Raw genomic sequence first — 23,492 nt, 5'->3', positions numbered from 1 at the left:
GTCCATCATGAATTGACTTGAGGAAAATAGTCTGAGTTGATCTTAATGTATAAGATATATTGCTCAAAAACTACAGCAAAGTGTCTAGAATGGTGCTTTTTTGCTAATATTCACTGGCACTTTTCCTCCTCCCACACACTACCAAACCTTTATGTGTTAGAGAATACATTAAGCACAAGAAAACTGTCGAACTCATCAGCAGAGGAGCAGGCTCTTGTGTCGTCCTGTGTCCGATGTCTTGTGCACATTGCTGAGATGTTAGGGGATTGTTTGCAAGGTTAGTTTCAAAGAATGAGGCAAAATGAAAGGCTTGTGTTTCAGAGACTTTGCAGACAACTTGAACTTGCATATCCACTCAATTTGAAAACAGCTGCTGCTGGAAACCCTCTTTCCCCCTTATGATGCAACTTCTGAGCTATCCAGAGAAAAAGTGCCGTGAGCCAGCACTGCTGGCTCCTCTGTGCTACCAGAAAATATCGTTGGCCAAACTTTCTCCGTGAGAATGGAAAGACCTGTGACCATCTGTAGCACTCGATGCACTGGAGGACACCTGTTCTGGACTGCACAAAATTAGCAGTCTTCAAGTTGTTATTAAAGATTTCCAGAGTGAGAAATACCTTTCTGGCCTGAGCTCATACTCTGCTGAAAGACACTGACCTGTAGTGACTGTTTTCATTTGAGTTTACCAGCTCTGTATAAGAAGCCAAATATTGTCRTTTCAGTTTTCTTCTTCTGTTATTCAACAGAGACTCAAAATCTCAGGCTAAAGAGATGGTCAGCTAATGCTAACACGCTAATTTCTGACAAGGGCAGCAGGTCTGATGTAAAAAACCACACTGCAAACCGCTTTTTAAGACCTGACTTAAGAGTGTTAATGAAATCTTTTGCCTGATTATTTTCCTAACACTTAGGATGTCACCTAGTCATCTACGCCTGCACCTCCAAAAAGGCAAATTCACATTTTGAGCTTGCTTCCACTGAATATTTATGACCTATTTTTCTCCATGTATGTAGCTCAAGGTAGTGAAGTCAGCCTAACCTTCATCAAGCYTAATTTTTTATTTCATTCCCTACACTCAAGGATGAATGTTTCCTCGTTCCAACCMTCTAACTGACAAGCTTTAATGACAAAAATCACCTCCTATCTYGTTGAGTCCATCAATCTAAGAGTGCAAATCATAGTATTCTTTTTGATCTAGGGATCAAACACCTTCATCCCCAATGAAGACYTAAGTAAGGCTCAGTGTGTGCATAAAGAAGACTGCCCATAATGGGAGCAACCCATCTCTGAAAAGTAAGGAAAAGGCATCTGAGCCTGGTTTTGAAAATAAATGAAGGATGTTGACATTACTTTGATACTTATTGGTTTAAATATGGAGAAACAGCCTTGATATCCCATTATTGCCCTTTACAACACAGCTGAGATATCATAGCCACAGGCTGTACTACTGCAATTTGCATCGGGATCGAGTTATTCTACCATGTCTTCCAGCTAAGTTAGCACATTCTCTTTGTGGTCTCTGCTCAGATACCACTCAGTTAAGTGCTATGAAACAAACCATGCCAATAAGAAGGTCTTTGGAAGCCTTCCTAGGTACCATAATCAGAGCAGTTCTACATTTATTCCAATAAATAATTCAGCTTGTCTGGTCCATCATGACCCTCAGGAGAGGAAAACAGTGTAGAGATACCTTTGTCACTCCCTTCAATTTGCCCTAAAGATTTGTCTGAAGAACAAGCTCTTTGTTGCTTCTCTTCTTCTGTCACTATGTAAAGAACAGAAATTTCATATAGCTTGCCTCAGTGATGGCAGTTCTCGCTGAGCCAGAGCTCAGCAATGTACACAAAGAATTCCAGATGTATTTTTCTAGAATGCATCACTGTGCATTACTTATACCTAAACTTCACCTGTTATCATCCTGCTCATTTCAAGGCCTCTTTGAAATTTTAGTGTTGATAATATTCTTGTGTTCTTGTAAACTTTGCCAATTTATTATTATCCAATTTTTCAGATTATTAATATGGACAGAAAAAAATTGAGTCTTTGATGGTTCTCCCACAGAAAATTCTCTCCACAACTAACCTAAAAACCAGAGACATAAAAAAACTCCAAGCACCTAATAGAATAATTTATCTCTCCTATCCTTATATATGCTGTACCATCAAAACAATAATAAAAATACAATTTCTGGTGCTCAGTTGTAAGCTAGAGTGTATATTAACCCTTCAGTCCCAGAAGTGATGTAGTGGTGAACTGTGCATACCCTCAACCCATTCCAGTGTTAGAGCTCTGACTTAATTGGGTCAAGATTTCAATATCAATATTTATCCATATGGCATGTTTTTGAAAAGTATTAAGCTACAAAGTCYAATTTCAGAACTATGAAATGTGATGTTGGATTATCCTGTATTTAATGACTTTCATTACAAAATCTTTTGCTTTCAACTTGCCGAGAAGGAAGCCATGGATCTGGAATATAGATAGATTTGGGCTCAAGACAAGAACCTATCTATGTTTATTATCCCTTTTATAGGTAAAAATGAAATCCTGTACAGAACTTTCYACAACACAGAAACTACAGCTTTCCAGCAGGTGTTTTGGACATATGAAGCTCTCATATCAGAAGTAATGGGCTGGAGAGGGAAGCTTGATAGGATATTGAAACCAAGTGGCCAGTTTGCAGTCAAGACATTTAATGGAAACATGGAGCAAAATACAAGTTACTCAGGCATTTGTTTTTCCTTCCAGGGTCATTTAGAGACCTTTACAATAACTTAAAAAGCATAGTTTCCTCCCTCAGTTTTTATCCTGTGAATTACATGCACAAGCAGCAGTGGGAGCAATTTGTGMACTATCTAGAGGGAAGCAGCTATGCACAGAAGTGTGAAGGAGGTGATCCAAAGTCCCCAGGAATCACTGCAACTATTTCTGTTGATTTGCGTTGTCCCAGAGCGTATAAATATAACAAGTCCTGTTTCTTTCCAATTATAATCAATTCTAAGGGTCATAAATTAATGACAAAGTATCTATGGACATTAATTCCAAGAAAAGTATAATTAAAATCATGGTACTGCATCTGTTGATTAATAGGAATGGCTTTGTAAATTATGCCAAGTCTGTGCCTTCGTACTACCACGTTTCAAAGCAGAGTGGAAGCAGAATCATGCAATTTCCCTCAAATGACTTTTTCTCATGTATTTTTAGTGACTAGTATCTCCATAACAGCCAGTTGATGAGATTAAATGAAATCTGGGAGTTGTTGCTGAATTGGCAGCACAGGGGATGGAAACCTCATTTTAACAGGTAAGGGGAAAATCTAGCAGCACAGAAGTATGAACATTTTCACTTACCATTGCGGTAACTTGAGTTTAAGGTAGAAACATCATATCTATTAATGACATAATTGTATTATCTACATCTAATTTACTTAGCCTTTCTAAAGCATGATGTCAACTAGCAGCATAATTTCTGGCCAGACACCTGTGGAAGAATCAGCATCCAGACACTCCTTTTTTACAGATGACAAGCACAGCACCACATAACTGTTGTTATGGGGGGAAAAAAGCTTTTCCTGCTGTAGAACTGGTGCTGAAAAAGGCTTCTTTTTAAAATGTGTCTGCTGAGACGCTTCTAAGTGAAAAGAACAGCAGTTCTTGCTGGTGTTGTCAGTTCTTCAAGGAAAAGGCTCCAGCTCAGTAGACATGTGAACTGCTGAGAGTGGCAGTAAACATGGAAGATTCAGTCACAGACTCTGGATTACTCACATTCCCTTTGCTYCTCCCAAACCTTCAAATCTTCTGAAAATTCGGCAGGCACTGAGGAAAAGTGAGTAATCCAGCATCTGTAAAGTCAGAAGAAAAAGGCACCCCCTTCTCTTTTTTGTTATCCCTCCTTCAGTGAATTCATCTCAGCTGTTGATGTTTTCCAGGCAGCAAATGGGAGGCTGGGGCTGCAGCCTTGGACCTTGCTCAGTTTGTGACTCAGACTCTCTTAGTGCTCAGGGAATCTCACAACTCCCCCTCCCCTCTACTCTTTGGGTAAACACCTACTCTCAACAACTGCAGAACACTCATGATCTCAGCCAGGGGGTCTAGGAGGTTTATTTCAATTGCCTTTTTCCTTTTTGGTTTTTTTGTAATAGATTTTGAAAAATCTGTCCTGATAAAAAAAATAAAGCTTATTAAAAAATCTTAGGCTTTAAACCCAGGCTGCTATCAAGGTCCAGAATAATTGTATCTCTAACATTGCTTATTCTTTTACCATTTATTTTCATATTTAAAAAACTCTTTCAGATGACTCATTATCAAATTAAATCAAACACCAGATATTGCCTCAAGAGCTCTTTCACAAATCAGGAGTGATGAAGAGCCATAGCCTTGAYCACTAGGGACAAATGATTAAAAAATTCTGTAGAGGTAAGTTGTTTATATTGTGATATTAATATCTTATTGCATACTGGAAGACTGAAAGTAAAAAAAAAAAACCTTCAATATAACTGTTGGCTTCTTCATAAATTAGCAATTTCTATCGTGTAATTCAAAAAAAAATTCTGTATTTCTATCCAGTGTGTTAAAAAAGAAATAAAAAGATTTTGGGATTAAATTATGAGATTTAATAAATTACTTTGTAAAGCATTAAAAAATTACATTWTTCAGTAAAACTTTTTATTGCATTTCTTGGTGAATTTTTTATCCATGCAAATGAAACTTTCTGTTTTATGAAATGGATAGGTTTTATACAGCTTTAATCAGTAACACTGTCTGTCTCCAGGGCCACTCTCTACAAACCTTTCATCTGGAAACAATTTTGAGAATAAATAAGACCAAAGTTTTCTATTAGTTACAGTACTTATGAAAGAGGAAATTAATATGCTGGACCAATTACATGTTGTGGATAACCCATCCTGATGGCCAAAGTATCTTCAGTGCTCCTGATATATCTGAAGACTTTATTAATAGGCTCTTGTAGCTCCATAATCCTCTCTTCAAGTAGAAAAAACTCATTCCTGTCCAATAATAGTTCTGCCAACATGACCAGTAAAGCCTCTGGCCCTCTGGATATGTGTAAGGAATATGTAATTCTCTATTAGTGCATGCAAGGCTATTTGACTATGTTATTTAAAAGGGTTACAAGAACTTAGAATCACATCTCAGCTTTCTCAGTGTTCTTTTCTTTTCAGRCTACTTCCAATGTGAATAAAAATCTGGACAGTGGTGATGCAATAAAGACAAAGGAGATTTCCATCACAAGTGTTGCTGAACGCAGTAGCGTATTTGGCAATATAAGCTCATGTTTCATTTGTAAGAACCATGCAACTTCATCCAGAGCTCATTCTGTGGTTGCTTTTTTGGAAAAAGAAGATCTAGATGGTAAGAGCCTGTCTTTCACCAAAGCCATGCTCTGGGGAGGAAGAACTCCTCCTCTGGACAAATGTCTAATCCAATACATCTAGCCTCCACAGATTTCTCTCTTCCTTTCCATCTCTAGTGAATATTCTGCAAACACTTCATTACAAATCACAATGTCAGGAAGCTCTAGAAGGAGACTGCWTTCACCTTCAGATCCTTCTACAAACTCCTCTATAAATATTTCTTCGGATGTAGTGGCGCTATGAACAAAATGGTTTCCCATGACCTCAGGATCGTTTTTTAAAAGCCACATGAGCTAACTGAGCTTTTCATGGTTTTGTCAGAATTGCAACAACCTGTGCTCAAAGCATCTGTAATGTGACAGTAAAAGCAGGTAAGTCTTACCTTACAAGATCTAGTGGCTGGTATTTRTACCACACTGCCCAGGAAGCCCAGCACTCATAGAGCAGGTGTCTGTGGTTTTCTGCCCCGTGGGTTTTTATTGAATTCTTGCTTCTGTAACTTCCCTAAAACACAAATCTAAACATTAATGAATAACAACAGCARAAAAGAATATTTAAGAAATCTCTCTTACTAGCAGTATGGATAATACAATTTATGCAAACTCCATACTTGTACTCCAAAAGCTAAATATGACATTAAAAAAAATCAGCTGATGTCACTAAGATTTGAGAAGATTCTTCCTAAGAAATTGATAATAAATTATATTCAAGTCAAAGGCTATAGATTCAAAGAAATTCTTTGGAGAAYCTMAAAAAAAAACCCCAGAGTATGATGGTTTTTCCTCTCTGAAAACATACTGATATATTAACTCGAATAGTTTTTACAGAATAGATCCAGAACAACTCTCTTTACTCATCCCTTTTTGCAAGAAAATACCCCKATTTTTTCCCAGAGGAAATGGAACTAATGGGAACTTCCCCATTGCTAAATGGAACTATGTCAGAGGCAGACATTAATAAGATTGAGGATAAATAATTATACAATTAAGAATTCATTTTTGTGGGAAATGTCCRTTCAAAAAGAAAAAAGGAATTGAGAAAAATACCTCATGAAGAGGAAATGCAGCTTCATAGGAGCCATTACTGAGCAATCGATTCAGACCTAAGAATAAAAAGTATTCAATTATTTACCAACAGGAGCAGAAAAATGGCTGAGTAAAAAGCAAAACRCATCTTCATAATACACTGGCTAATTGAAGATTGAAGCCCTGTTGACCGTAAAAGATATTTGTAGAAAAATTAATCTTTTATAGATTTTGATAAGTTAGATACGATGCAAAGAAAGACCCATTCAAATATTAATCAGAACCTATCATAAATTATGCTAGAGGTTTAAAGATTCATTTGCCAAATCCATCTTTAGTGTAACTCTGGTGAAATTGGAGACCTCACACCAGGTTTAAAGTTTGTCCTTATAAAATAAGGTCTAACAAAGRTATTTAGATGAAAGGCTGCATAACTGGGCAGCTAAAACTTCAGGGAAGATCTTGACATTTTTGAACTGCAGGACACAAAAGCAACTGAAACTCCTTATTTCCATATAATAACAACTTTATAAAGTATGTTCAGTTTATGTATTATGAAAGCTGCTGGAAAGAYAGCTGCAGCAGTACAAGACTAGAAAATAAATGGGAACTTGCATCAAAATCATTCCTATGCAGCACAAAAAAGTAATCATACATCCCACTCACTCAGGCATTGTCCCTCTTTAATGAGAGCCTTGAGAAATAATGTTTGCTGAGATGTTGGTGCTTTTCCACTTGGAAAGTCACCAAAAGAGCACTGAACTGTTACCAGGCAATGCAAAACAAAATATCCACACTAAAAACCTGAAGGTATTTTAACCCTACTGACCAAGAGGCATAGAGCTGCGATTCTTTTCCTAATTCACAGGGGATAGACAGCAGCAAGGACACAGCAATGAGAAGTATTAATTCAATACAAACTGAWTTAATTCAATTACTTCTCAGCAGTTTCAGTGGTAGTGCCAGTACTGGCTTAGCAGAATACGCTTCCTTCGGTGTTCTCTGGCAGAAAAGTAAAACCTTTACAGCTGAGCTGGACTTTGATCTGCCCAGTGATCAGCCCAAGGTTGAGTTCATTTCAGTAGAGCACAAGCAGACAAGTAAGGGACCTTGGGATTTTGCAGCAGGCAGGGACTGCAAGGGTTTGTGCTAGATGTCTGCTCTGCTTAAGGCTATTGTTGCCCTCATCCCAGCAGCTGAGAAAGAAAGAAAGAAAAAAAGTGAAGTTCTGGGATATTTCTCTTCCTCTTCAGGAAAAGTGAGGTTTAAACAGCAGGGAAATGAAATAGACTGCAGAGTTTTATGGAGATTGCCTCTGCATTTGTCTAAATGTGGTACTCAAGCACTATGTGCTCTGATCACTTGGAACAAAGTAGCCACTGTTTCATATTCTATCCCTCCTCTGTCACTGCCTGCCATCCTGGACCTGTGTATGTGCCACTCCAAATGTCCACTCCACTCACCAAAGAGGAAGCCACAGTAATGCATTGCATTCTTTGCACTGAGGACATCAGTGGGGAACTCCTTTTGACTCACAGCAACAACAGAGATACAAAGATTCTTCCATCTCCCTTAGGGATGGATAGRTATCCAGGGAGAAGCCCTGCAGGCTGAGATTTAGAGCAGCACAAATCTCACCATCCTTTCAAGCACATTTTTATGAAAGAACRTAAGTTTTCCTGCATGAGTCTCTCTACTTCTCACCTGCCTGTAATCTGTTCATATTTCATATTTAAATCAGCCTCTTCCCTTGCAGAAATGATAAATCCCGTGTGGTGGCACGTGCCTGTGAAAGCTGTCTGATATTACAAGGGAATGATCACATCTTCCAGGCAAAACCCCTACAACAGCAGTGGGTGAGATGTAAACAGTCCAAACTGGGGTGATTAAAAAGGAAGCAAAAGAGTCTGTTTTGAGCCCAGGCAGACTTCTCCTCTCTTTTCTTAAACACATATTTAAAAGCACATTGCTCAGTACTCACCAATTTTGTTTTTCCCTTCTTCATACTTCACTCTTTGTAAGATATGGTGTACAATTCTACTTCTTGTAGCATTATTGAAGAAAGTATCTTTGTTGTGTATTATGAAGCTACATAAAAATAAAAACCAAAGATATCTCAGAAATACATAATGRCATGTTTAAGGCAAATATTTAGTCCCATTACTTTCTGTAGCACTCTAAAAATCAACATGTATGTAAGCAAGTGAAAGAAGCATTAAAGACACTTGATTAAGAGATGATTAGCCAGGTGARATGCTCTCAGTAACAGTATTAATTCTCTAACAAAGAATTAAATGGAGAAATCTAGAAAAAGACAAAAGATATTTAAGTATTTACTATGGTAAGCATCACTTTTAGATAATTCACTGAAAACAAAATTATTGCAAAAGAATTTGCAAAAACATATCTTTGTAAGTGTGGCAGTAGAAATTCATATTCAATTTCTATCGCAGACTTTTTTGTTATGCTTTACCATTAAGAATCAGATGGAAACATCTACTAGGTAAACCATTCTTACTGAAAACTATTATTGAATGCTATGTTAGAGATAGAAAGTATCATATACTCCTATATTTGGTCCTGGAAGCTAAAATACAGTAGAAAATTAGCTTTCAGAAGCCAATTRTCCAGTTGAGCATGAATGCAGGTTCCATGTTCAATAGGTTAGACAGAATTGTCGTGAGTCCAGAAAAGTTTAAAAACCCCCAACAAACCCTCTGGGTAGATGGCAATATTGTTTTCCTCATCTGTGTTTTTGAAGAGTTGCCAAATTAAATAAACTGATAAATAGAATGTTAAGTTTAGAGAGGTGTCRTAGAGAGACGAGGCTGTAGGACAGCACACTCGACGAATATGACCTTAAAAGAGATCATCTTTATCAGGAGCTTGGCATGGATTCATGTCACATTTTCTTTTYCACAATGATTCACTGCTCACTTTTCCCCTCAGGTAATTTTAYCCAAATGAAAATTTGCTTTTTCAGAATGAATCTTTATCCTTGGGAAATAATATATGGCTTTGTACCTCCACAGTAATTTTGAAAAACAAGCAGTCCAACTTCYGGACTTTGAGAACTTCATATGCTCCCTCTTCATTATCAAAATTCTTAGCTGAATTTTCAATAAAGTACAATGTGTAAGTTCCTTATGTTCTGCATCAAAGGCAGACAGCAAAAAAAAAAAAAAATCCTAAAATAAAGATATGTAAGAAAAGTTGCTTCAAGAGCACCAGATTTAACAAAACCGGGGTTTCTAGAGGTTGCTATCTCATGTCTCCTTTGCCACTCCACCCCCAGATACACAGACCATTTCTTTGTCTACAGACTACTCTCTACTGAGTACTACTCAGTACTTCTGGCTTCCTCCCTACTATCCCCACTATTCCCAAAGTCCTGCACATGCCCTAAGAACCTACCAGAAGTATTTTGATTTGTGCATATTGGCTGACCACCACGTGCATGCTGATTTACCAGTGGGCCGTTTCCAAACAGCAAATACAACTCGTGTCCACTGGCCACTGCCTTTCTGTACAGGAACAKTTTGGGGCCACTATTCCATTTCAAGCTGCTATGACTCAAAAAGTGTGTAAGAACTGAGCTTATCTTTCAGATACAGAAAGATACGTAGATATAAAGATGTAACTTTACAGATACACCTGTATAAAGTTTAGTTGAAAGAAATCAATGTGTAAAATAATAAGTATTAAAAGCATTTTGAGAAAAAGGAAATACTGTCATCATGTAAGTCTTAATGCTGATGGAAATTATATTAAAAAAATTCCTACCCAAACTCTGAAGCAAGCAGAACARCATTGTTTTTAGCTGAAGATGGACCTCTGTATTAGGCTGTTTTGGTAGCAGCAGAAACAAAATAAAAGGCAATAGTAAAGTAGAAATAAACTATTAGAGGCTTTTGCTCTTTATTTAATTTTCTTTTACTGACGGACTTTCCCAGATCTCACCTCCCAGGCACCACTGAATGTTAAACAACTGTGAGGATAACTTCACATACATCAAAACAGCACAGTAATTTTCATTCTGACTAAGCTACAAGCCCTTGTAGGATTCAACCAAGAATTGAATCACTTTATCTGRGAAACTTGCAACATGGAGCCAGATAACACCTTAATCTATTTTCCTTGYAATACAAGGTTATTTTGCCCATCTCTTATCACAACTATCTCATACTGCAAYTAGAGGCAGCCATTTCAACATCTTTTCTGAAGAACTTAGTTTAACAGTTTTATTTGTATTTAGGCATTCCTATTTTCATGAGTCATGAATGTAAAAAGGGGAAAATCAATGAGTATGCAAACTATTAAAAAGAAAAGAGTTACTTGCTTGAAGAAACACTTCAGTCATTTGCATTCATTTGCAAACTTAGCAATTGTATTATTATGACTTTTGWTCTCACATGGCCAAGAAGAAATACCCAGATGTGCCTGTAAAGCAGATGTAAACAYCTGAGTATAATAACTGCATAAAGAACTCTGCCTATTGCAGAACCAGCTGAAGCAAYCCTAAAACACATGTGAGAATATGAGCTGCAGAAATTCTGCCCTGCCCAGTCTTGGGCCAGTAAAAGGCAGCTGAGGGCAGGCGATGGAGAGGCTAGGAAGAACTCACCATGATGAGAGTGGGCCAAAAACATGCTGTCATGGTTTTACTTGGTCTGATTTTTTTGGTGGTGGGGGGATGGGACYTGGAGACCACAAAGATRGCTGCTGTGAGAAGTCCTAGGGGTGTCTCCTTCTTCTTCTTCTCCAGCAAAGGGAGCCCTGCCCCSCTCCGGTGTTTCAGAGCCAACCCATCATTGGTTCTGAGGTTGATGGACAGGCTGACCATCAGGCCTGGGTCAATTGCACAGGATAGTTACACCTCTGTGATGACATATTTTGTAGTATTTAAGAAAGAAYTCAAAACAAGATAGCTGCGGCCGCMATGTTAGCTTAGGTTGATAGCATGTAGTTTTAGTATCTTGCACTGGAAAAAAAACAGARCAGGAGGGTGAGGAGATGTAAGAAGAAAAATGGAGACCTTAAGATCACAGAACAGTAAGGAGAAGCTGTGCCCTTGCTGTGGTTCTCGGACAAGCTGGAGGAGATAAGTTGTTCTTGAAAAGGACTWTTTCCATCATATTGAGAGAGACCTGTATAGAGAAGTAAAGCGACCTTGTTGTGAGAAAAAAATTGATTTGACTAGAAGCTAAGAGAAAAAGAAGAGGTTTGCTCCCCCACGAAGTTTTGATGTAGAAGAAGCTGTGTTTGGTGCTCTGCTAGGAGGTTTGTGATAATCGGACTCACGTCGCTGAAAAAAAAMCATGGGCCTTGAAAGGACATTCTTTTCTTTTCTTTTCTCCTGCGAGGTAAAGGAATTCCTTTTCCTGCTATTAGCAGKTACACATTGACTGTGTCTCGGAAAAGGCACATCCCACAGCTGGACTTGGCAACGACAACTGAGTGTTTTGATCTGTGTTAGACTTTCATTCCTGCCCCCCTTTGTGTGAGGGACAACATGGGGGGSTGAAGAGGCATTGGGGGCCTGGGAAGAGAYGGGTCCYGGGGAAAGTGTAACAGGTGTCTTAAAATGTCCATTTTATTTTTTCTTCTCTTTGTAAATATCCCTATCTCTGTTTTCCCACCCAGTGCCATAATACTTTTTTTTTAGTAGTGTGTAGTAATAAATCTATTTGGCAACTTAAGTTATGCAGCCTGTCTGACTATCTTTCTGGAGCGCATACGTATCTTAACTCCCAATTATGCCATGTTWATCTCAAAGCTATAAATATTTCATGTTAATTGGGTTTTCGCTCTTCCTTCTCCCTCTCCGGTGCGGGGGGGGAAGGAAGGAACGTCGTGGGCACAGTTCAAACCACAACACATGCCCTTCAGTGTTTTCCAAAGTTATTCAAGTTGTTTCCAAAGTTATTGAAGTTATTTCAAAGTTATTCTTCACATGGGTGAAGAAGAGACAGTAGAGCTCAGCACTCCCCTGGATGTCCTGGACCATCTCTGAAAATATCATTATTTTGGGATAAAACTGCATGCAGTAAAGGTTAAAAAAATAATCCTCACTTATTTTTGAACATAAAAATAATAGGTTTTCTTAAATTTGCTTAACTCAAATATTCAGGGGTTTTGCTGTGAAATTGTCTGTAGACTAGATCCAGAAAGAGCAGCATCACCATAATGAAGGGGACAGCGACCTCTGGTACAGGAAACAAMAAAGAGGCAGACTTGAGTGGAAGGCACTGAAATATTGAGAATATCTCAAGCAGTTGTATCTCTGTGCTATAAAATCCCAGTTAGATGTTGACGTAAATTAGGACAATGCCAGAGATCTTTCAATTTATCTCAAAAATCACAGGAATTGTTCTTGTCAGGTGAGAATCAGGCCTTTTTCCCATGCTTTATGGACATTTCTTCCCCTCAAATTTTTGTGCTTCTGTTTGCCTGATTTCTGAATGTGGGTGGTAAATCCATATTCACAGAATAACCATCAAGGCTATTCCAGTTCTGCAGCATCCAATCAAGAATTCAGAGGAGAAAGATTTTCTCAGTCTGTGAAGAACGTCACACTTCAAATTTCAGTTCACTGGGGCCAKAGCTGAAGACATTTTTGAACTAGGTACACAAACATTTATCAGACATTACTGAGCTACAAGCTGTATATAGCAGCAGAGGCTTTCTAGTGAGTTTTTAAACCCTAGATGCTTTTAGTTGGAAGAATTTCCTCAGCTGTTCTCTTTCTGCTGCCCTTGTTAGATTTTCAGTATGCTCAAGGATTTGAATATTCATGAGAGCAATACAACTTCTTTTCAGGCTCAGCAAGGGCTTAGGCTTTATTTATGAGACATTTCACTGAAGGTTTTGATCACTTTGTTGTCTTATTTGTAAGACAACAAGTAAGGATTAATACATTATAATTTTTATTACTTGAGAAGTTAATGTAGAGGTAGATAAAGCCAGTGATTTGTTCCACAGCAGCTATAACCATTAACTTGATCCTTTAAGTCTTACTTGTGAGAGCTGTCCTTACTCAMAAGGAAAATCCCAATGAAGATAATGAAAGTATTTTTGGAAGGAAAGGTTCCAGAGTTGATCCTTAATTAAAGTCCCTTTTAAAAATATTGCTCTTACATTCATGCTGTAAGAGACATGCAGAGCCAGTGAAGGTTAATTGCTTTGAAACTATATTTTTAGCCTTCTTAACTAGACTCTGAGCTGGAAATTTCAAACTATCTTTCTGTGAATAGCAAAGCACAGAAAAGCTAACTGTTGTCTTAAGAATGGCCTCAAATTAGTGCAAATTGAACCAAGAAAAAAAATACCAATTAATTCCTGTTGGTACATCCTCTGGTAATTTTGCAGGTTGTACAAACTCATAAAGAATAAATTTAGCTCTTGAATCATTAAAAACACATTTGAAAGTGTTTCTTTGGGAAAAATGACCAGTCTTCTGTACACTCAGGTAAATCACTGAAAGTGATACCTGCTGTTGGCTGAGGCAATAACAGGGTTTTAGCTCATTTAACATAGAGAAAGTAAATAATCAGCTGTAGCAGCAGCAAGAAGGTGAGACCGCAGAATCCCAGGGAGAACAATACCACACATCTCTCTACTTTATTTGTCTGAAAATGGGTATACTACTAGCACTTGCTWATTTTCATTTGTCCTTTACAGCTGCAGCTGTCTTGTTTATCTAAAAGGACATTTTTTGTTAATGGTTAACAGGGGTTTTTCATATCATATGCCTAAAGCAGGGTCACTTTGTGATGAAGAATGTTGTAGTGGCTCTCTCTGTTTCCAATTTGGCACATCACAGCCTCAAAATGGTCAAAATAAAATAATCATGAAAGTGCAGACTTCCTCTGCCGTTCCCCCCAGATCAGTTTTCCCCTCAGATCATTTCTTGACTTAAATTGGTTCACTCAGAAATAATCACCTGAGACAGAAGGGGCCTCATATACATTTCAGGGATGCCCTGCCTCATTCTATTTGCCAGGCAATTAAAACTTCCAGAATCAGAGAGAATTACGAAAAACCAATTGCAGGGCATGTCCAAATTTGGTAGCACAAAGATTTTTTTGAGAGYAGGATCTACAAAACTGTGATTTCCCATTCATAAAAAGCCATTTACAAATGTATGTTATTATACTGTAGGTGTATTTAAATGCCAGAACCATCATCCTGGTTCAAAACAGGTCAGTGTCCTGTGCCATGTCTCCAGCTGCAGCAGCTCCCTGACCTATCCATGATTTTGGGGTGAGGTGGCTCAGGGGAACACGGGCACAGGTTGTCTTGGAAGAAATGGGGCTTGTTAAGATCAATTTGAACATCAGAAAAAGCTTGAAAAGTAGCTCCACCCCAAGAGAAACATGTCTGGGGAATCTGGAAAAGATACAAGACTCGTGTACCACAAGGGGACATCGTACAAATGAGAATCACTCCATTAACCTCTGGCATACAGAGCCATTTTTGCTTAATTAATCAAGTTACTATCCTATTCCTCCAAACTGAGTAAATTTTTAATCTTATTTTCACTAAGTAATAAATATTTATTTTAAGTGCTTATTCAATTACATATTAGATTAATATTTAATCAGAGAGTTTATTGCATTTGAAAGAAAAAACAAAGGGGTAAATAGCTCCTGATATAGAGTTCGAAATCTCTAAACAGCAATTAACATATTTTCCTAGTTAGTTATCTAAGAAATTCAGCTAATTGCTACTGTTACTATTCCCAACTGACCAGCAGCTGACTAAATAAAATAACTACGATGTAGTAGAACAACAGCTAAGTATACATGATGGTAAACATTTTTCACATATTGTACATTCTTGTAACAGATAATTTTCAGAAGAAATGCTTTGATATAAATATAGGCTTTTCCAATCTGTGGCTGCACAAATTAGACATTACTCAGAAGCCTATCTTAAAAATTATAATTTTGTATTCCACAGAATTTAAAAAAAAAAACAAAACAAAAAAGGTGTTTGGCAGAACTTCTCTCCTCCAAAAAGAGATTTCCTATTACTTAACAAATGAGATGAATTTTGACCTTCTCTTGTACTGACAATTTTGTGATGTACTGTATGATGTATGCCAAAATTGCTTTAAAAGAAAGCCTGATGCCATTCTGGAAAAGTTATAGCCACATCTCAGAACTGTCATTCTTGCATTCTTTTTTTCCTGTTTTGGAAGGAGGACAGATGGCTAGCTGTGCCTCTTAAAGCAACCTCAATAACTTAATTTTTTTTAAACCTCAGCTTTCTCCACATCTGGCCTTTTCCAATCTGAATGGGAAAGAAAAATGCAAGAAAGAAAAAGACCATTGATTTGAGCTACTTAAATTGCACGTGCTCATTGTGCATCAATATTTTAAAAACATTAATTCCTATGGAAATAAAATCTGGTCAAATTTTATTCTAAATTATTTTCCTCCCCAGACATGGAATTGTAAGTTTTGTCAGTTGTCTTTCCATGCTTTCAAAAGAAGCTATCACAATGAAGATTATACTCAGATCATGTTATAAAATCTGTATCAGACTAGAGCCCCCTGTGGAAACTGGCTAGATCACAAAAAATAAACTGCCTGCTCCTTGATGAGGTGAAGCTATGAAGAAAGGAAGAAATAAGGAATTCTAGGATCAAATTGCAATATTGCAGTATTTGGGCAAAATCAAACCTAGCCAAGTTCATATGAGTATTTAAGGAATAATATTTTAGAAAATGAAAGGCACACAAAACCAGGAAAAAAGGTAGAATTGGGCAGCCTCCAGGTATGAAATGTGGCAAAATCCACTGTGAGGCCATGGAGATATTATTTGAAAATTAAGGATATGGAGTTTTATGTTCCAAGATTGTTKTAATTATGAGTGATTTACCTCATGATCATTAAGCAATTGCTCAGCATGTCTTGCATAAACAGTGATTTATGACAACACAGAAATCCAAAATATTTTCAACTGCCAAAAGCACATATCTTCCTCTCCAGAAATAATTGTACAATAGCCTGAAAAATCCTCATTAGTGTAATTAAAAGATTGATTATGTATTTTAGGCTCCTGTGGGTATTTCTTAAAGAACAGTTGAATGTACTTCCCACTCATCTCTTCCTTTCACTTAGGATTCTAGATCAGCAGGAAAAATTTATGGCTTTTACCACAATCTTAAAACTCAAAATCTGTATTTAAGTTCTGCCAAAAAGAAGACACTAGTGACATTTTTCAGCTACCACCTTAATGCAGTGCAAAAGCACTAAAAACCTTCCATTTGTTGTGCATTCTCCTTTGCTCAAAAGATGCCCATATGTTCAATGAAAAGTCTTAGACAACACTGAGGTCAGCCAGCTGAKCACTGGTGTGGTGCTGAGTCCCCTCCTGTCCTGTAGCTGTTCTTTCAGAATCAGTTTTGGCACAACTGTGTGATGGAAGAGGATGCAGAGTCACTTCTAAAGGCCCAAGAGTAGGAAAGGGATTGTCACGGTTGTCTCAGCCTACAGGGTGATGTACTGGCTGAAGACTGAACTCCACAAGTTCCATGACAATTGAGCAGCCTCCAGTGTTATTACATTGTATTGGCAATAAGGTATGGTAAGAGCACTCTACTAAAACCTTAACTGTCCCAAATATGAAAATGTATGGACTTTTCTTACCACTGACAAAATGCAAGCCAAAGTACTGTAACGTTACTATAGAGGGCAATTCTTCTTTCCAGCATCTCAAGAATTTCAGTAATTATTTATCTTCACATTCCTAAAACAATATAGTGGCTCTCTGCGTTAAAAATTGAAACATCTACAAGCAACTCACTAGACACACTCCCTCACTCTTGAGCAAGCCATTGCGTTTCAAAATTCTAGTGAAATAAAACAAGACAGACACAGGCAACAGGCTGAAGGACGATAGGAACACAATTACTGTCAGAGCTGGCCTTCTTTTGGGAGAAGGAGGCCAGTTCAGCCAACATCTTATAAGCCCCCACACAAAAGGAAAGAAAGATTACACACAGAAAGCTAAAGAGAAAATGTCAGGCCTGCCAACGAGTAAAGTTTCCAAGTTCTGTAATGATGTAAAAGAAGTGCCAAACAGCAGGAGTGTTAATGAAACTAACACTACTGAATAAACTTCTGCTGGTTTACCAAACAAACATCAATAAGGCAGAGGAATGAAAAAAAATATTCTGGTTCATATATATCAATACTCCTTTCAGCCACAAAAAGCCTCTGAAAACAACCACCAAACCCTTTCCTATGTGCAATAATTTTAAGGGAAGTTAGCAGTTAATATTACAAACATTAAAGCTGACTCCCAATTTATTAATTTTTTATTATTGCTGATCTATTCTCAAACTAATTTGTACCCACTCTTCCTCTTGCAGGGCACAATGACTGATCCACTCTGTATCAGTCTTCTATTGAAATTTCCCTGTAGTTTTGCACCTGTTCCTGTTCTTCTGCTGTATTTGGAAAGATGCCATTTGTGGCAGAGGTTTATTTTATTCATTCTTATTGCAGCTAGTAAATCAAATCCCTGAAAAATTATTCATTCAAAATGAGGTATTCCAGAGCTTTAACAACTTGGTCTCTCCCTGAATAAAACCACCTATTTCAGAATTTTGAGGGACCTGTAATTCATTCTGTGTCTTCTTTTAGCATCCTCATCAGTGCTGCCTGTTTTGCCCTCTGTCAACAATTGTTTCCCATATCACAGACACTCTAACTACCCATAAGACATCCAAAATTTGATACCCCTTAAATTCCATATTCTAAAAATTATGTGAGTTTTTTTTTGGTTCTGCATTTTGCAGGTGAATATAGGCTTCTTGTAGTCAAATGATTTCTCTGATATTTGTGCAACACTGATACTATTCGTACGCTTGGAAAAGTGTCACTGATAGGTCTAAACTCTGCCATTTTTCAAGCAGTTTTACTTCCATAAAATGAAAGAGAAATGCAATCAAATAGACAGTGTCTGTTTTATTTAAAGTTCTATTTGCTTTACAGTAATAATTGGGAATGAATTGTGAGTATCAGTATTTCAACCATCAGTGGTGAAGGACTAATATTGGTTATGCTAAAGACATAGAAATGCYGAGAAAAGAAGTTTTGATCACATCTTTAAGTGAAAAAGAACAACTGCAATTCTGACCTTAGAGAAAATAGCCATTTGAATACTTTAAGGACGTAATTGAAATTCCAGTGAATTAAAAAGAACTTTCCCATTGATTTCCTTTAGCTTTGAGCTGGACCTTTAATTAATAGAAATGTAGACTTGCTATCTGTCTCTTTTTGTGAAAAAGGACTGATATGAAGTCACTAGTCCTCAAGACACAAACTAAGAAATCGATTTTTTTCCAAGGTGAATCCAGAAGGAAAAGTTTTCACCTTGCAATAGTGATATGACAGAATACTCACTGATGGATCCTTTGTTGGCTGAATGGAGCAGTGTAGCAGTCATTCTCTTCGAGATCTGGCAGTGTGTCCTTGTCCAGTTTCATTGGCTTTCTGGGTAACCATCCTCGGAACCTGCTTATCTGTTTCTCGATCCTGCAGCACATGATAAGTATGAGCATTTGAGATAATGTTTCTTTTCATTACATTATGAAGCACATGTCAAACCAGGCTGCTTCATATTTACAAATAGAAAAGGTGCGAAGTTTTTTGACTTTGTTTTAGGAAGACCAAATTATACATGCTGAACTTGATAAGTATAATCAGCTTTCAGCAGAGGAGCATCTTATTTTGTTTCAACAGAAAATCAATGCTGATGGTACATGATACTATAAATCTTATTAAGCTCAGTGAACACATGGCATGTCTCTAAACCTTTATTTCCCAGATTTCCAGTTAGTTTAAATTTCAGGCTTAACTGACATTAGATTTTGGCCATCTAAACATTAGAAGAGTGAAGATTGTGACAGAGGATTGTGACAGAGATCTTAGCAGCTAAACCCTGGCAAGTTACATCCCACTTACTGCTCTCCATATGGATTCTTACCTTGCGGCTGATGCTATTAAAAATTGGCTACTTTGGTAATTTCATTCAATTGTAGTTTCTTGCAATACTACAACCTCCATAAAACTAGAACCTCRGGTGTATAGGCTAACAGGTGACTGCTGAGCAGATTCTTACATTTGGAAGGTGAAAGCAAACAATGATTGAGCTGGAGAAAGGGCAGATTTAACTACAAGTGCACTCAGGCAAAGATATGCAGTAAAAGGAAGGGAAGAATCAGAGCTCATTGGAGAAGACAATCTCAACCAAATTCAAATCTATACTAGAATGTTATAATGAAAAGCAATAAGAAAGTTAAGATATGTTTAGCAAAATGAGCCCTACTATCTCAGAAGTTCTAACAATTCCAAGTCCTAATCACTGATCCCTGGCTGCAAAAATCATGAGCTACAAATTATGGAGTGTGCCCATACTTCAGTCACTGAATGAATGTTTCCAGAAGTGGAGTGAAAGGGCAAGAATTGACTTCCTTTGAAATTAAAGTTCAGTTCTGGACAAAGCTCAAGGACTGCAAATATGGTTGGGTTGGGGTTTTTTTGTGGTTTTTTTGTTCGTTTTGGTTGAGATTTTTTTGGGGTTTTTTTTTTTTGTTTTTTTTTTTTTTTTTTTTTGACAGAGCCAACATAAAAACTCTATGACCAGCAAATGCTGATACCTCTGAAGAGTCAGTCTGAGAGAGGAAAACACATATTCAGGCAGCTGAATGTTTGAGGAAGTGATGTGAAAACGTTACATACTTTAATTTAAAACACATACAGTATTTCCTGGAATATTCAGCCTTCTTCCACCAGGTGGTTTGATCTTGGACAAAGAAGCTAATGCTCATTTTTAAACAGGAGCACATTTCAAAATTGTAGCTTAATCGGATGTACCTGTTTTGGCCCCATTTGCCCATTTTCCATCTGGAATAGAATGATGAGGCGAGGGATGTTGGATGTCACGTGTGCGTGCAAAGTTATCATCAGGACTATCTGGAAAAACTGGAATATGTATGTAAAYATAATATAAGGTTTACACTTATTTAATCATAAACTTTCCATGGGCAGTGTTTGCACTGACCCAGCAGTTTGGAGGACAGGAGGAGGTAGTTTGGAAATGTCTTTGCTTAACGCAGGTGAGATGTCAGATCCCAGGGCTCTAAAGGGCCTGGCTATTGTGACTCTGCAGCTGCAGCATCCAGCCTGACAGCCTCGAGCTGCTTTGTGCAGTCACTGCTAGAAATGCCAAGGGTATGTAAGTTCTCCAAGAGGGAAATCCCTGCCTTTTGGCCTCTGGTTTTCCCTCTGCAGATTCCATAAACCCCGCGTTACTGTGTATTCAACAGGCTTAGTGTSTCTGGGTATGGAAAAGGGAGGAGGAATCAGGAAGAGGGTTTTTCTAAATATCCTGTTCCATTCTTGTTAATTAAACTCGTTTGAATTCTCTAAGCCATTAACAGCCTTGCCGATCTGCAGTGCTTTCCCATTCATGCTGCAAGTCAATGTGAGCGTTAGAGATACTGCCTGCTGCAGGTTTATCACACCACACAAGCACAGCACAAAGGGACCGAGCGCTTTCCCCACTCAACAGCGATGCATTATTCATGCCGGCTTCTCACTGAGTGTACCCAGAATCTGAGTGGTTTGCCATTCCCGAGACTCACATTGCTTGGCATGCTCAGTCAGCCTGCTGGCAAACGGATCTGAGAAGGTTGCAAAACCTTACTGCAAAGCACAGAACATGCAGTACAGCCTTCTGCAGGGAAAACAAMCCCCCCTAGTTATCTCATAGGAGAAGAAAAGCGACCAAATTTTTAAATTTCCTCCAGCTCATTCCAGCAGTGCCATCAGTCAGCAGTGCAGGTTTTGTACTCTACAGGACCATCTCGCAAAAGGAAAAAGATGAAAGAGTGGTGTTGGTGCTAACAAATACAGACAYACAGTCTTAAAAATCTACTATTTTTTTATCACTTCTTTGAGGCTAATCCATACCTCATTTTCCCTTGTGGAGAAGCACACATACTCAGCTGAATAGGGGAATAGTTTGGAAAGCAGTGTGACCTACACAGGAACAATGGGGTGCACGGAGTTATGCAGAGGCAGCTGCTTCACAAAGGGTCTCAAAGACAGAGACTTCCATTTCAATCCTGCCCCTGCTCTCAAAGTCTACTCTTTACTCAGCACCCTCTTTCTAAAGATACATACCGTGTTTAACTCACACAAAGGGTTTCTCAAAGAATTTAAAAGAAACTGYTTGCTAGTTATGAAGTGGGATAGGGATAGAACAGTTTTTCAAAGGAAAGTTAGGAAATTTTTTATAAGTTTTGAATTGAGTCAAATTTTTTATCAGTGGGTCAGTGTACTTTCTTTCATAGAATTTTTTGCATTTTGTGGTGCTAGCTGTTATATTARATTAGCTTTTAGCCACAATGCAGGTGCTGTATAGGTATCTGACACCCYTTCCTTTAAAGTAGGGGAGTTCTGTAATTTGAAGTTTTAAGAATTTTTCAGAGAGAAAATTCAGGTCAGGTTGACAAGTTGCAAGAGACGCACTCTGGGCTTTGCCTTTTGACAAAACTCCTCTCTAAAATAAATTTTGCCCAGCTGTCAATATAATGTTTGTATTAACTCAAAAAATGGACAAAGGCTTTGAGTGCTTCTAATCTACACTGAAGTAGGAGGAAATAGATGCCTTTGTTGAAGCCATATATCTAAGTTTCACCTAAGTGAAAATAAACCTGAATATGTTTTCTTCTTTTTTTCCATCGGGGCTATTCAGTTATAGCTTTTCTGCCTCAAGGAGCTATTTATAGATCTGAACATAAAAATTGAATTTAGCCAAGTGTTCTCAYCACTCAGAAGCTAAATACCAGAAAAAAGACCATACCTCTTCTCATAGAGGCTTCAAATTGCATCCTGACTCATAAGAAAATGAATGTGAAGCAAAACTTCATATAACAAATATAGATGTTGGAATCTTCACCTACACCTTCCTATCTATTGCTTTAGTCAAAGCAGCCATGTCTTCTTTAAAGTCAAGGCCAATTTCGAAGCAGCTCACAGCTGCTATAGTGTCTGTTGTAAGGTGGGAATAGAAAGTGGGGCACCATCAACAAGTTTACAAGACTCGTGTTCATCCATTACCCTGTGCCAAAGTGGGATAAAACATCTCAGCTATGGAAAGTGCTCATTTGGTGCTTACTAAGCTGAAAAGGCAAATACTATCATGTGATATCAGTGCTGGTACTGTCAAGTCACCAGCACACTGTGACATAAGTTAATACACAAAATGTCTTTTAATATTCTCATGCAGTAGAGTGATCCTCCCATGGATGCAAATGTAATGATGCTATATGCAAAATGGTATGGTTGTTTACTCCAAAATGCATATTTTTCAGATTTAATTTTTCACTCTTAGAGGTTCTTGGTAATATTTCCACAGACCTCAGTAAATCAGTAGATCAGGTGCTAGATCCTTTTGAAAACAGCATCAACAGTACTGTGACATTAAATGCYATATGCAGAGGAGACATAAATGTAGATATATGAATGATCTGGTTTTTGCCAAGTCTGTAYGATTTTTAAGTATTTTGGAGATATTTAAATTTAGTTTTCCAAGATATCAAAAAGAAAACCTAAACTGCTGCAAGGAAAGAGTTTCATTGCATCAAGTCAGACATAAACTGGGMATCAAGCATAACCTTAAAGATACTGAATAATTGAGTGAGAGCACTTCAAAGATTCTTGGAAAATACACATCTCTCAAGCTCCATTTATTGCCTTGCTATCTACCAGCAAAGTACTAAGCACCCCCACAGRGAAAGCAATAAATAAATAATGCTGTCCCTATTACAAGTAAGCAAGGTGCATGGAAATGAAAAAGCCCCTGTAACTGTGGTACTCTAACCCCAAGAAACTCCCTAACGAGCTGCATGAAAAGGAGATAGAGCATTTACACTAACATACTTCTATTTCCCAAAGACTCCATCAATTGAAAAATACTTCCTTTTGCCTAAAATAGGCAAAACTGATAAAATTAATTGCTTCTTTCACATTGCAGATGCTTTAAAAATGAAACATCTGTTTGGGGCTTTTTTGTG

At 37.8% G+C, this 23,492-nt stretch overlaps 1 protein-coding gene across 1 annotated transcript in view; it reads right to left on the bottom strand.

The window, feature by feature from the left end:
• Positions 1–23,492, bottom strand: part of ANO4 (anoctamin 4) — a 106,302-nt gene that overhangs the window by 42,516 nt on the left and 40,294 nt on the right. Inside the window, exons 8-11 of the mRNA XM_057385298.1 lie at positions 18,814–18,945; positions 8,379–8,485; positions 6,419–6,474; positions 5,755–5,876 (exon numbers count right to left, since the gene is read on the bottom strand). Coding sequence (XP_057241281.1) covers positions 5,755–5,876; positions 6,419–6,474; positions 8,379–8,485; positions 18,814–18,945 — 417 coding nt within the window. The remainder of the gene's footprint in view (positions 1–5,754; positions 5,877–6,418; positions 6,475–8,378; positions 8,486–18,813; positions 18,946–23,492) is intronic.

The sequence above is a fragment of the Malurus melanocephalus genome, unplaced genomic scaffold (assembly GCF_030028575.1).
Source record: "Malurus melanocephalus ecotype Western Australia unplaced genomic scaffold, MMel_1.1 scaffold_16, whole genome shotgun sequence".
Taxonomy (NCBI): Eukaryota; Metazoa; Chordata; class Aves; order Passeriformes; family Maluridae; genus Malurus; species Malurus melanocephalus.
This window is presented reverse-complemented; position numbering and strand designations above follow the sequence as displayed.